The 13901-nt window shown below is 44.0% G+C and overlaps 2 protein-coding genes across 2 annotated transcripts; one reads left to right on the forward strand and one right to left on the reverse strand.

The window, feature by feature from the left end:
* Positions 1 to 309: 309 nt before the first annotated feature.
* On the forward strand, positions 310 to 1240 carry LOC307237267 (dexamethasone-induced Ras-related protein 1-like; the record flags this gene model as incomplete). Its single annotated transcript, XM_080009974.1, has 2 exons — positions 310 to 580; positions 714 to 1240. The coding sequence occupies 2 exons, from the start codon at positions 310 to 312 to the stop codon at positions 1238 to 1240; spliced, it is 798 nt and encodes a 265-aa protein (XP_079866100.1).
* Positions 1241 to 3429: 2189 nt separating this feature from the next.
* med9 (mediator complex subunit 9) lies at positions 3430 to 10462 on the reverse strand. Its single transcript, XM_080009844.1, has 2 exons — positions 10269 to 10462; positions 3430 to 3861 (listed from the first exon to the last, which is right to left on the reverse strand). The coding sequence occupies exons 1-2, from the start codon at positions 10346 to 10348 to the stop codon at positions 3642 to 3644; spliced, it is 300 nt and encodes a 99-aa protein (XP_079865970.1). The 5' UTR covers positions 10349 to 10462; the 3' UTR covers positions 3430 to 3641.
* Positions 10463 to 13901: the final 3439 nt, after the last annotated feature.

The raw sequence follows: 13901 nt of genomic DNA on the forward strand, positions 1-13901 counted from the left end.
TATTTATTTATTGTAGGTGCGTTAAGACTTATTTGCAGGTTTACACATTCAAGCGACTCGATGTCTTACTTTTACGGCCATTTGGATGCAGAAATAAAGCCAACAACACAGCCCAAGAAACATTATATTCCCCGGTCTGTTCCAGCTCCCCAACCCGGTGCGTAACTGCGTGACGCGCAAAGGGAGGCGCCTCAAGGAGTCTCCATAAATACCCATCCGCATCTCCCCAGACCCCCACACACAGCAGAGGACACTCTGGAGGTACGCTCGCTCCCAATTTACTCCCGCTTAAAACCACATCCAGCAGTCATGATAAAGAAGATGTCTCCGTCCGAGAACGAGTTCGACATCCCGGCCAAGAACTGCCACAGGATGGTGATCCTGGGCTCCACCAAAGTGGGGAAGTCCGCCCTCATCTCCCGGTTCCTCAACGAGAGGATCGAGGACCAGTACACCCCGACCATCGAGGACTTCCACAGAAAGTTCTACAGCATCCGGGGCGAGGTGTACCAGCTGGACATCCTGGACACCTCCGGGAACCACCCGTTCCCCGCCATGAGGAGGCTCTCCATCCTCACCGGTGAGTCCAGACTGGAGATCGGAGATGACGGGAAGCTTGACGCAGGAGAGATTGGCGGACATGGGGGGGGGGATGTAAGGGTTTCAGTCATTCATTGGTGCTGACCACGTTTCCTCTGTCTCCTCTCTTCAAGGTGATGTCTTCATCCTGGTCTTCAGCCTGGACAACCGGGAGTCCTTCCTGGAGGTGCAGCGGCTCAAGCGGCAGATCTACGAGACCAAGTCGTGTCTGAAGAACAAGACCAAGGAGGACGCGGACGTGCCCCTGGTGATCTGCGGCAACAAGTGCGACCAGGAGGACTTCTACCGCGAGGTCCAGGAGGAGGAGGTGGAGCGGCTGGTGGCCGGCGACGACCAGTGCGCCTACTTCGAGGTGTCCGCCAAGAGGAACACCAACGTGGACCAGATGTTCCGGACCCTGTTCGCCCTGGCCAAGCTGCCCGACGAGATGAGCCCCGAGCGGCACCGCAAGGTGTCCCTGCAGTACTGCGAGCTGCTGCACCGAAAGTCCTTCAGGAGCAAGAAGTGCAAGGACGGGGACGCGTACGGCATCTTGGCGCCCTTTGCGCGGCGGCCCAGCGTGCACAGCGACCTGATGTACATCAAGGAGAAGGCCGTGGGTGGAGGACAGACCAAGGAGAGGGGGTGCGTCATTTGCTGAGGACGAAAAGTTATTTTTTGGGGAGGGAGGGGGGGGGGGGGGGTGTGCAGGAGAACATTGCAAAGACTGATACTGTGGACCCTTGGACATTTGGACAGATTCTCTCTGACGCATGCACAGATGTGGAGAACTGCAGGTTCAGAAAGTAAAAATAGCGCAGGCAGCCACAGAGGTTTATCCAACAATAAAAATCTTATCAGATTGGGGCCCCAATTAAACGGGGGTCCGTAGCCTGATGCAGATAAAATTAAGGGCCCCTGATGTGGAAAAAGTCTGAGAATCTTTGCAAAAGTTGGACTTGGAAGTTGAAGGCTTTACTTTCTGAACCTGGATTTTTCTACCTCTGCATTGCATGATGCAGACACAAGGCAACCGAGCTCTGGAATATATTGCAGTGCCTTAAGCAGCAGCAAATCAATTGGTTTTGATCCCAAATTGTGGCGGTGGCATTTGGAAATCCTTCACAGCGCTTTTCCCAATTCCCCCGTTTTAGTGATGTAGCTTCAGCCCGTGAGACCAGAGATGTTCTCCTGGGGGAAAAAAAAACCCAAAACAAAACAAAAAAAAAATCATAATTCAGCCTTTCAAAGAATTTGTATCTTACATGGTGGCATTGTTGAAAAAAAAAGTTTACATTTTGCTATTTTTTTATGGACTTGAATGTTGGTGCACTATGAACAAACTGACCTTGAATGTATATTTATTCGTATGCCAGCATTGACTTTTGCATAAAAAATCCCAAAAATCTCTATGAAATCAAGTGTCTGTTGTGTTTCTTATGACCGCTCTCAAAGGGAGGTGAGTAATACGTTTAATCTAGTTTGTATTAAGAGTTTACACACTCAAACATCCCATGACATCCCCTTACTCCCCGTAGGCCTGAAACTTAGTAAATAGTTTTATTTTACTTTTACTTGACAGAATATATTCTGAAAATTAAGGAGTTAAGTATTCTTAGTACAAGTATTTTTTTTTTATCTGGACTTGGATGAGACATTCTTTTGTTCACAAAACATATTTCTCATAGAATTTAATACATATAATTCCGTATAGATACCAAAAATTCCATTCAGTTAGAGCACAGTACTTCAGAGCCACGAGGTCCAGATCCACCTTGAGCCGGAAATCTTTGGCACACATTGTTCTGCATAATTAGCAAATAGAAAAAGTTAACTTCAAGAAATTCCTGCAGACAACATTAACTTTAAACTTGAACAGATAGAACACGTCATGATGGGCCATCAAACCATCACCTCAAATACAGCACAAGGATAAAATGTGGACACTTGCATATAAATCCCGTATCTTCTAAATCAAAAGATCCACTCATTAAGATAAACTGAGAGAGAAACACCCCAAATGATGGTCACCAAACATCCCTACGCCATCCGTCACTTTAAGGTCCTAAGTGTGACAATCTGGGAGCCAAAAAAAATGAAGGTTTGGAAAATCAGAGATATGAGCTCAGATAGCGAAGGCATGTGGTGACATTTTGGCAAAGACAATAAGCAAAGCCAAATTATTATAAAATAAAACTGAGAACAACAAATAAAATAAACAGAATTTACCCAATGTTTCTTATTTGAAGGCTTTGCTGAACAGTCTTCTACAGTATTGCTTCGGACAAAAGAGAAATTACGCTAAATTACTTAATATAATGTATAGTGTAAGATTACATCTTAATTCAATGTCATTCAAATTCCCAATTAAATGCTGGTGCTTAAATTGGAACATGTGTGCAGTTAATCACCCTGATCCCATTGGAAAACTCGGCGTGAGAATTACACCAAGACATTCAGGGGTTAAAACTTTAATTAATAAAAATATATATATATGCTGCAGACATGTACAGTGTAAAGTCAATCTGCAATGTCACTGCATGCATCAGTTTGGGATTTTAAGTTGCTGAATCAAAACAGAAGATGCTGACTGACTACAAAAAAAAAAAAGACATTCTGCAGTTATGACACCGCACAAAAACACAGTATTATTTACGCAGATGGGTGTTTGATTATTTTCTATCTTTGTTTTGTTGACAACAATTGTACCTTTTATCTGTTTTTGAGGACACCCTGTTCCAGTTTCAGGCCTTTTGGAGTTTGTGTTGTTGTGGTCTTGTATTGTGGGTCTTTCCCTCCGAGGATGAATAAAATATACCAACCATCCATAAGCAACAACTCAGATGCATATTCAAGCAACACCTTATTTAATGCAAAATACAAGTTTGAAAAAATATAACAATTAAAAAAAAAAAAAACAACAACTAAGGAGTACTTATTATTTCAACTTACATTATTAATCCATTAAATATACAGTCAATTATACGCGGCATTTAGTCGACATGGCAATGTCATCCACTTATCGACCAAAATAATCCATTCAATTCCATCTTCCTCTCCTCTCAGGAGGCCTTGGGCACGTCGAACATGCACAGGCTCTTGTACTTCTGCAGAAGCTGGTTCTTGGTGCGGACCTGCTCCCTCAGTGTGCTGAGCTGCTGCTGCTGCTCAGCCGGGCTGCACTGGATGCCCGGCATGGAGGACACCTGCTCCCGTGCCTCCTGGATGCGGCTCCTCAGCTTGCTCAGCTCCTGGTGCACGTCCTGGCTGTCCTTGTCCATGCTGAAGGGGAAGGAAAACAACAGAGCAGGACATTTTACTTGCAGACTGATCACGATTATCTGTATGCGATTAATTGTGCAATATATGTGACCCACCACAGCAAAAGCCGCCATCTCGCGCATTTCTAAAATGGCCAGGAGCAGCCAAATAAGTTGGGAACCTTTCTAGAAGGAAAATTATATTTTTCCAGATTCGTGGTCCTTTGTCTCAAGGTATTTTCAAAACCGAGTTTGATTTATAATTAGTAGAAAAATGTTAAACCATGGAGTTAAATATTCCCGTATGATAACATGGGGAAACGCAGTTCACGTAGCGAACGCTGAACGACGCAGATCGATCGATTCCTTTAAAGCGACCGTCCAAGTGAAGATCATTCATCCATATGCCATGTGATGTGAAGTCACAATGTAAAACTGTTTTGATAAAGTTCTACCTTTAAATATTACCTGTTTTATACACACACGGAGACAACGTTGTGGAGGGGGCGTGTCACTGACGTCACCGTCACTTCCGTAAACAAGACGAGGCTGCGGTTTCACTTGTCTGTGAAAACTTCAGTTGATTACGAGAAGCGGGTGGAGGAAGATCTAAATCATTTCGGGGACCTTAATCTGACCGGTGCGATAGATCCAAGCCAGATAAAGCAGGGCGCACTGGACTTCATTTTCCACGATGAGTCAGTTCTCCCACAGCGACGCTGAATCTGATATTACTCCGGACTTGGAGAACATTTCAAACAGCGGATTTAAACCCGAATGTGACTATGAAACGGAATATTTTCAAGAACCACCGGAAAATAGATTCTACTTTCATTAAACATGTACAGTGGGGCAAAAAAGTATTTAGTCAGCCACCAATTGTGCAAGTTCTCCCACTTAAAAAGATGAGCGAGGCCTGTAATTTTCATCATAGGTACACTTCGACTATGAGAGACCGAATGGGGGGAAAGAATCCAGGAAATCACATTGTAGGATTTTTAAGGAATTCATTGGTAAATTCCTCGGTAAAATAAGTATTTGGTCACCTACAAACAAGCAAGATTTCTGGCTTCACAGACCTGTAACTTTTTCTTTAAGAGGCTCTTCCATCCTCCACTCATTACCTGTATTAATGGCACCTGTTTGAACTCGTTATCAGTATAAAAGACACCTGTCCACAACCTCAAACAGTCACACTCCAAACTTCACTATGGCCAAGACCAAAGAGCTGTCAAAGGACACCAGAAACAAAATTGTAGACCTGCACCAGGCTGGGAAGACTGAATCTGCAATAGGTAAGCAGCTTGTTGTGAAGAAATCAACTGTGAGAGCAATTATTAGAAAATGGAAGACATACAAGACCACTGATAATCTCCGTCGATCTGGGGCTCCACGCAAGATCTCACCCCGTAGGGTCAAAATGATCACAAGAACGGTGAGCAAACATCCCAGAACCACACGGGGGGACCTAGTGAATGACTTGCAGAGAGCTGGGACCAAAGTAACAAAGGCTACCATCAGTAACACACTACGCCGCCAGGGACTCAAATCCTGCAGTGCCAGACGTGCCCCCCTGCTTAAGCCAGTACATGTCCAGGCCCGTCTGAAGTTTGCAAGAGAGCATTTGGATGATCCAGAAGAGGATTGGGAGAATGTCATATGGTCAGATGAAACCAGAAATAGAACTTTTTGGTAAAAACTAAACTTGTCGTGTTTGGAGGAGAAAGAAAGCTGAGTTGCATCCAAAGAACACCATACCTACTGTGAAGCATGGGGGTGGAAACATCATGCTTTGGGGCTGTTTTTCTGCAAAGGGACCAGGACGACTGATCCGTGTAAAGGAAAGAATGAATGGGGCCATGTATCGTGAGATTTTGAGTGAAAACCTCCTTCCATCAGCAAGGGCATTGAAGATGAAACGTGGCTGGGTCTTTCAGCATGACAATGATCCCAAACACACCGCCCGGGCAATGAAGGAGTGGCTTCGTGAGAAGCATTTCAAGGTCCTGGAGTGGCCTAGCCAGTCTCCAGATCTCAACCCCATAGAAAATCTTTGGAGGGAGTTGAAAGTACGTGTTGCCTAGTGACAGCCCCAAAACATCACTGCTCTAGAGGAGATCTGCATGGAGGAATGGGCCAAAATACCAGCAACAGTGTGTGAAAACCTTGTGAAGACTTACAGAAAACGTTTGACCTCTGTCATTGCAAACAAAGGGTATATAACAAAGTATTGAGATGAACTTTTGTTATTGACCAAATACTTATTTTCCACCATAATTTGCAAATAAATTCTTTAAAAATCAGACAATGTGATTTTCTGGATTTTTTTTTCTCATTCTGTCTCTCATAGTCGAAGTGTACCTATGATGAAAATTACAGGCCTCTCTCATCTTTTTAAGTGGGAGAACTTGCACAATTGGTGGCTGACTAAATACTTTTTTGCCCCACTGTATATTCTTGCTGTTAAATAAAAGCTTTTTTAAAAACAAAAATATATTCAACATTCCCTCAAAACACAAGAACAAAGCAGTGATTGGCCCATTCCGCAGTATGTTAAGTAGCCATGTGGCTTTGGCTACCCCATTTGCATTCTGGGAGCAAGGTGAATGACGCCAAGTCTTGGCGAAACTTTCAAGGTGATCATCTCAGAAACACAGTTGGCCACACCCTTGTCATTAACAAGTCATAGCTTTAAAAATATTGGCTTGATTTGCACAAGTGATACCTTGTTTGGAAGCTCTGATTCTCCTCTTTTAAATGATGCGGGGGGACCCAATGAATAACACCACTCTGAAATTACTTAGGATGCTCTCATTATTAACCTGTGATTTTCCTGTGGTAGCTGTGACTCTCTCTCAGCACTATGCTAACTAGTGAGCCCAACAAGTAATTATCATTTTTTTGAGCGGGAAAATCTGTTTAAGTCCGACATATTAAAATCTCTCCGGTCATAATGTTCGTTGAAAAGCGATCCCTCTAAGCACAATTTGAATAAGTGTTGGGTGATAAAACGATAAATGTTAATTATCGCAATTTCTTTCCTTCTGTCGAAATTAAATAGACTCGATCTGTCTATTTTAATCAGTTTGGATGAACTAAAGCTGACCTTTCGCCTCAAACCAATCACATCTGTCGATATAGAAATAAGCCCCTCGTGGACAGGTTGCTCTTGTAAACACACACACACACACACACACACACACACACACACACACACACACACACACACACACACACACACACACACACACACACACACACACACACACACACACACACACACACACACACACACACACGAGCATAGGTTGGCGTTTTTTGGGTTATTTAAGTTCTGACGAAAAGCAGACGATGAGACAGTTTACGCAAACTTTATTATTTAACTAGACCTTACTTCATTCTTTATATATCCTGCTTATCAATTGTTTGTAACCTCAATAAACACAGATAATATTTGACCTGAGTTTCTCCCATTTGTCTGGGACACTGAAATCTTCCAGGATACGCTGACCGGCACCAATTTCTTCTAACGGAAACTCTGCCGCCGAGGCATGCTGTGTTTTACTCTGAAGCACAACGACGAGTTTACGGTACGTCGTGCTATGTTGCTGCTACTTTACGATATGTGGTGAATGAACTGCTGTATGTCGTCGCTATGCGTCTGCTCTTCCTCCATATTGGAGCGGTCGGGATCCGCTAGTAAACAAATACAATGTGTATTGAGGGATGCACACTTCTCTACAAAACCGACGGTAAGTCGCTTAATTCTGAAGCGACTTTTATAACATTTGGTTTGTTTTAAATGTGAGATATTGAACATGATACTGGTAACTTATTGGAATTAAATTCAGTTAATGGGGGCGGACCTAATCATACTTTTCCATTAACTACCATGCTTAAAAGAAGAAGGTATCATGCATACCTCATAATGCACTTTAATTTAATTGAACATTTTATATATTATAAAGTGGGCCTAGTGGGCTCCTTTTTACACAAGTAAGTATAGGTCTCTGAGGTCCCCAAAACATGTTTTAGAAGTTTATTTTGCTGAAAATACCACTCAGATTATGCATCTTAACATACTTCTATATCACCTTATCCGAAACTAGCTGTTTTTAGTGGGAGGAGCCACCCTCGGGAGCCCCGAGATCTGTGAACCACTAGGGTTCGAGCATGGCTTCCGAGTTTCATTCTATTTATGCCGTAACGTTCACCATTGTCACCTTATCAGTTCACCGTAATCAGTTTCTGAACAAAATTTGAGGCGAGAAATAAGCAATCCAGTTGCTGAATCTTCATTCATATAAGACCTACAAGCCTCATTTAAAAGTTTGTTCTGACTTTCGTTGCCGTGCTTCAAGCTTGTGGGAGACAGACATCACACGCGACACACCGGGACTCTCTGACGCGGGGATATTTTGTTTCATGTAATGGTCAGAAAATAAAATAAAATAAATAATAACATCTGCAATAAAAACTCTGTATTTTTATTGGTATTGTTTAGGGCTGAATGATTAATCAAATACAAACCGCAATTTAACAGAACACAATTTCCAAATCACAAAGCCTGCAATGAAAATAATTAAAAATTTAAATAAAAATGTATGTTACACATTCTAACCAAGAGGTCTGTCCAGGGCCGGCTCTTCCAATAGGCGAGATAGGCGACCGCCTAGAGTGCCATCCCGGGGGGGAGAGGGAGGCACGGAGTGGGAGTGAGCAATCGGGGGGGTATTTTGCGCACGATGTCTCCATCTCGGATGGTACCGACGATGTGTGAAGAGTGTGTTTTTATTTTACATCTCCTAATGGAACGAAACAGTGCGTAATGCGGACACTTTGAGGGGGCACTCTCCGTGCCCCCCAAATGTTTTAACCCTCCATGCCGCCCCCGGTGAGGCCCGGTGCTCTGGCCCGGCCCAGGGCGTGTGCTGCTGGCTGAGCCCAAAACACCTGTAGAGTCCGGATGGAGCCTCCTCCAGAATAATGTGTCTGTTTGTGTGTTTGTGTGTGTGTGTGTGTGTGTGTGTGTGTGCATGAATATATATAACCTTTTTTTTTTTAATGAGCATAAAGCTGTCCCTGAGCACATGTGTGTGTATGTGACATGTGTATGTGGACGTATCTGCGCAACATTTTTATATAAAAAAAAAAAAAAAAAAAAAAAAAAAGCCTCTGCTGTCAATGTCAATTTTCAGATTTGAACAATTACAAGGCTTGAAGTTCAATAGGTCAGTCATTATTCTAATGTGATTGGAGGATTTTCTTTTTACAATTCAATAGTTAAATTAAGATGTTATTCATTTCAATTCATGCATCAATTCATCTCATTTCATCACAACACGTAGGCCTGGCCTACAGGAAAGAGCAGTTTATATGTTGACTGTATCCAATGTTGCGTTGGTCATACTTTAGAATGATTTATTACTTGTGTTTGGTGAATAATACAGAAGATAGGGAACTTCGCAAACAAAAACACTGCATACAAAATCGCAATATTGGTCAAAAAATAAATAAAGAAATCAAAATTCGATGACTTTCCCAAATCGTTCAGCCCTATTTTTGTCTTGAGGAATCACAGCGGATCGGGGCTGCAGCCAACAGCCTGCAGAATTATATTTGAAATACTTACATTTCCTGCAGTTTCGTCATGGACAGTTGGAAATCATTCCTCTTTATTTTTAAATATTTTTTTCATTGAGTTATTCAGACGAGGAGCGGTTCTAACTCTACTGAAACCACCCTGGCAGGGGTGGGCTGCACGTCCCGAGCGTCTCGTTGTCGGGACACGTTTTCTGCAACAGACAGCTCACAACAACCTGACTGAGTTTATTGCGTTAGTCGACCCGTCAGAGACCAAACGTGTGCTCGCACTGACAAGGTGAGTTTTGCATCATAGACCTCCTTTTAGGACTGCATTCGAACATTGAGTGCTGTTTTCATTTCACGCCATGGGCAACGGTCCCTTGCTTTAAGTGTTTTACGGAACACATGGGAAGCGCCTAGTATTCGGCATTTTAATGACGCGATCCAGCCCCCGTGACGTCTCTCGGCGCGTCGAGGTTCCGACACGACTGTCTAATTTAGGGGAGATGTTGCCTTGACGGCCGCGTACGGAAGACTATCAGTGTGTTCGTGACATTTCAAGACAAGACGGATTTGGCAGGCAGAGGCATGTCCCGGAACAGCAACAACACTGCATGACGTCAAGGAAACGGCGCTTCAGCGCAATGCAGCTTTAACAGCGTCGGGCCGGCGACGAGCGCACGACGTTATCGCGATATCGCGCCAACGCAACCGCAGACGATAGCTAGTCGCGCGTCGCGATATCGACGTCGCCACGCTCCACCGCCGTCCCCGCGAGGAATAACCCGCCCGGGTGAGTACACGCGGTTGACGTATCTCGCGTTTCAAGTTGGTGTAACTTACCACTTGATAATGTCGTGGACCACGGGGAGCAGGGAGCAGTCTTCGCTGTCTTTCTCCTGCTTCGTTTGAGCCACCGCCATGTTGGTCGCGATGAGTCGCGGGGGGATGACGTCGTCAGCCCGCGCCGCAATTACGTCCCTAAAGGGGTAAAGCCAGTTTCTCAACACCGAGTACGCGAAGTCCGGACTTGCGGACCTGGTAGTTCAGACTTGGCAAGTTCGACTCGGGAGTCCAGACTCCCGGGGACGGGAGGACGCGGGACGGTCATTCTCCAATTGGAACAGTGTGACGATGAGCGTGACGATGAGTGTGATGATGATGACGTGTGACGTCATCATCTCAGCTCGTCTAGGCAATACGTCCACTCCGGTTATCTTCACTGTAATGTGTATTTACAATAAAATGAAATGTGATATAAAACACAGCCCTACCTCTTTTCATTTTCAAAAATATTAATATGTACTGCATGTACTATTTATATGTACTGTAATAATATTTAAATGTTCCAAGATCTGTAGCCTACATATAAAAGCCCAGTAGCGGGAAAAGAAGAAGAAGAAGAAGAAGAAGAAGAAGAAGAAGAAACAGTCTTTATTTGTCACGCAACACACCACACTACAACACATGCTTGCACACACACACACACACATGTACATGCTTTGATGGTGGCCGGTAAAATGGATCCTCTGCTTTTGACCCATCCCGGCTTGTCCTTCCTCCGGGGGCACAGCCAGGAGCAGTGGGCAGCGTACGTGGACGCGCCCGGGGACCAGGTGATGAGTGTCCATCGCTGGTCAGGCGGTGATGTGTGCCTGTTTTTGAGGGGGGTCCTTACTGACGTGAGGTGGAGGAAACCCCATGTGAGCACGGGGAGAACATGCAAACTCCACACAGAAAGGCAGAAGAAAAAGATCGTTGTGGGGGATATTGGTGTATGAAGGAAGGAGGAGAAACGAGAGAGCAGACATTCAAAAAAAACTTAAAATTAGACTAAACACGAGGTAAATAATGGATTGGACCCGGCTCGCTGTTGGCGTCGCCGTCGGTACCCTGTACAGTGAGGCTGAAGAGGAGGCAGCCGACCTGAGGAGGCGTATCTGGCAAAGAAGAGCCAGGATGCGGTCGGTGATGGAGAGGAAACGAGCCATAGTAGCTTGTCTCTCTAGCTTTGTAAGTTAGTCTGATCATTCTGCTTTTTGTTAACCTGTCTACCCGTTTATATGTAGACTATATGTAGTTTACTTCGTACACCTAGAAAAAAACAAATGTAGGTTAATATTGTATAGTCTGTATTTAATGTTTTAGAGATTCGTTTTAATATGTTAGCTGCACTTTGTAGTGGTTAAGTATACTGGTTTATACTGAGGGGTGTTTCTATTATTTATTGCAGGGCTGTTGTATTACATCACACTACATTACCTTTCCGCCATTGCCATTAACACCGCTTGGTGCAAAATGCATTCTGGGATACTTGGCTGTCCCAAGTCCACACAGGTCACCACCGATGCATCCTCAATAAAATGGGCGGAGCAAGTCCACATCCGGGCATTTGGACTGGACTTGGCTTGATGCAGACTTTGAATTGGAACAGTACTTGGGCTGCGACTGATGACGTTTCACAAGTACAGACAAGAACGCAGATTGAGAAAGGGCTAATGTTTCAAACTCCCGACACGCCACTGTACCAAGTTCAAGTTCAAGGGATTATATGTCACATACATATACATACAGTCATACATATATACAGTGAAATGTCATGACACCCGGTGATTTACTCTAGAAATATTTCCACCTTATAAACAATGACCAAAGCAATACCTGTGAAAAAATACTGTAAATCCATTTTGGAGCAAATCGCTGACGATTAACGTTTTGCTTTCCTATAAGATTCAAGATTCAAGAGGTTTATTTGTCACATACATATACATACTTTCATCCATATATGCAGTGAAATGTCTTTGCAACGCACCCGGAGATCATGCACAATGGTTATTAAACAAAACTTAATAGCTAACCTAATTACTATCTAGAAACTAACTGAAACTAACTGATTCCTAACATAATGCAGTTAGAGAATAGAATAATATAATTAAAATAAAATAAAATAAGACTCAAAAAGATAATACAAAGTGGGGGTACAAAATAGAAGGGATTAGAGTTATGTGTATGGGATAGGCTATTTGTATATACTGATATGTGCAGTAAAGTGCATGTGAATAAAGTGAGTATGGAGATATTCAGTACAGTATACAACAGTACGACACAGCAATACAGTAACACCGAACAGAAGAGCAATACAGCACAGTATGCAGTAACCAGTACAGTGATACAGTATGCAGTACATTATGCTACATACAGTACAGAAGGCAGTGGGGCTTGTGTGAATGTCTCAGTGCTTTTTGTTAGGACCCCTGTTGAGTTCAGCATTAACAGCCCTTATGGCTTGCGGGAAGAAACTCTGTCTCAGTCTCTCTGTTCTCGCTGTGTGACTGCGGAGGCGTTTGCCCGACCGCAGCAGCTGTAGCAGGCTCTGCTACTACACCTCCTGGTGTGTAAGTCCTGCAGGGAGGGAAGGGTAGTTTCAGTGGTGCGCACCACCTTCTGCAGGGCCCGCCTGTTGTGAGCAGTACAGTTCCCAAACCAGGCAGTGATGTTGCCTGTCAGGATGCTCTCCACCGCTCCACAGTAGAAGGACTTGAGGATCCTCACCGAGACCCTGAATTTCTTCAGCTGTCTGAGATGGTAAAGATGCTGCCTCACATTACTCACCAGAGTGTCTGTATGTATAGTCCATGTTAAGTCCTCCGTAATGTGGACTCTTGGGTACATGAAGCTGCTCACCCTGTCGACAGAAGCCCCATTAATCACCAACAGCGTGGGCGTCCTCGGTTGTAATCCCCTCCCAAAGTCCACAATCAGCTCCTTAGTTTTGCTGACGTTCAGGAGGAGGCTGTTGTCCTGGCACCAGAGTGACAGTTCAGCCACCTCCGCACGGTAGGCCTTCTCGTTGACGTCGGGGATCAGGCCCACCGCGACTGTGTCGTCAGCAAACTTGATGATGGTGTTGGAGCTGGACCTGGCCACACAGTCATGTGTGTACAGGGAGTTCAGTAGGGGGCTGAGAACGCAGCCCTGAGGGGATCCTGTATTTTCATTTGTATTTATTTAGACATTTATTTTTGTTGTTAGTTATTTTTTTCACGTTTCATTATGTTTCACATTAAACTGTCTGACTTTGTATAATTTTGTCCAATAAAACAAACTGCTAATATAATGGTGGTAGTAGTGGTAGTCGTAGTAGTAGACGTAGAAGTAGTAGTAGTAGTAGTAGTGGTGGTAGTAGTGGTGGTAGTGGTTGTAGTAGTGGTGGTAGTATTAGTAGTACTAGTGATAGTAGTGGTAGTAGTAGTGGTTTTCGTAGTGGTAGTCGTCATAGTAGTAGTAGTAGTGATAGTCGTAGTAGTAGTAGTAGTAGAAGTAGTACTAGTATAAGTGGTAGCCTTCGAGCCAGCCTCCCGGCACTCAGCAGCCAGTTCTGAGTACTTGGCCTTCATACATTCAAAGGTGGCCTCGATTAGTATAAGTAGTAGAAGTGGTTATGGTAGTAGTATTAGTAGTTGTAGTAGTAGAAGT

The sequence above is a fragment of the Zeus faber genome (assembly GCF_960531495.2).
Source record: "Zeus faber genome assembly, chromosome: 11".
Lineage (NCBI taxonomy): Eukaryota > Metazoa > Chordata > Actinopteri > Zeiformes > Zeidae > Zeus > Zeus faber.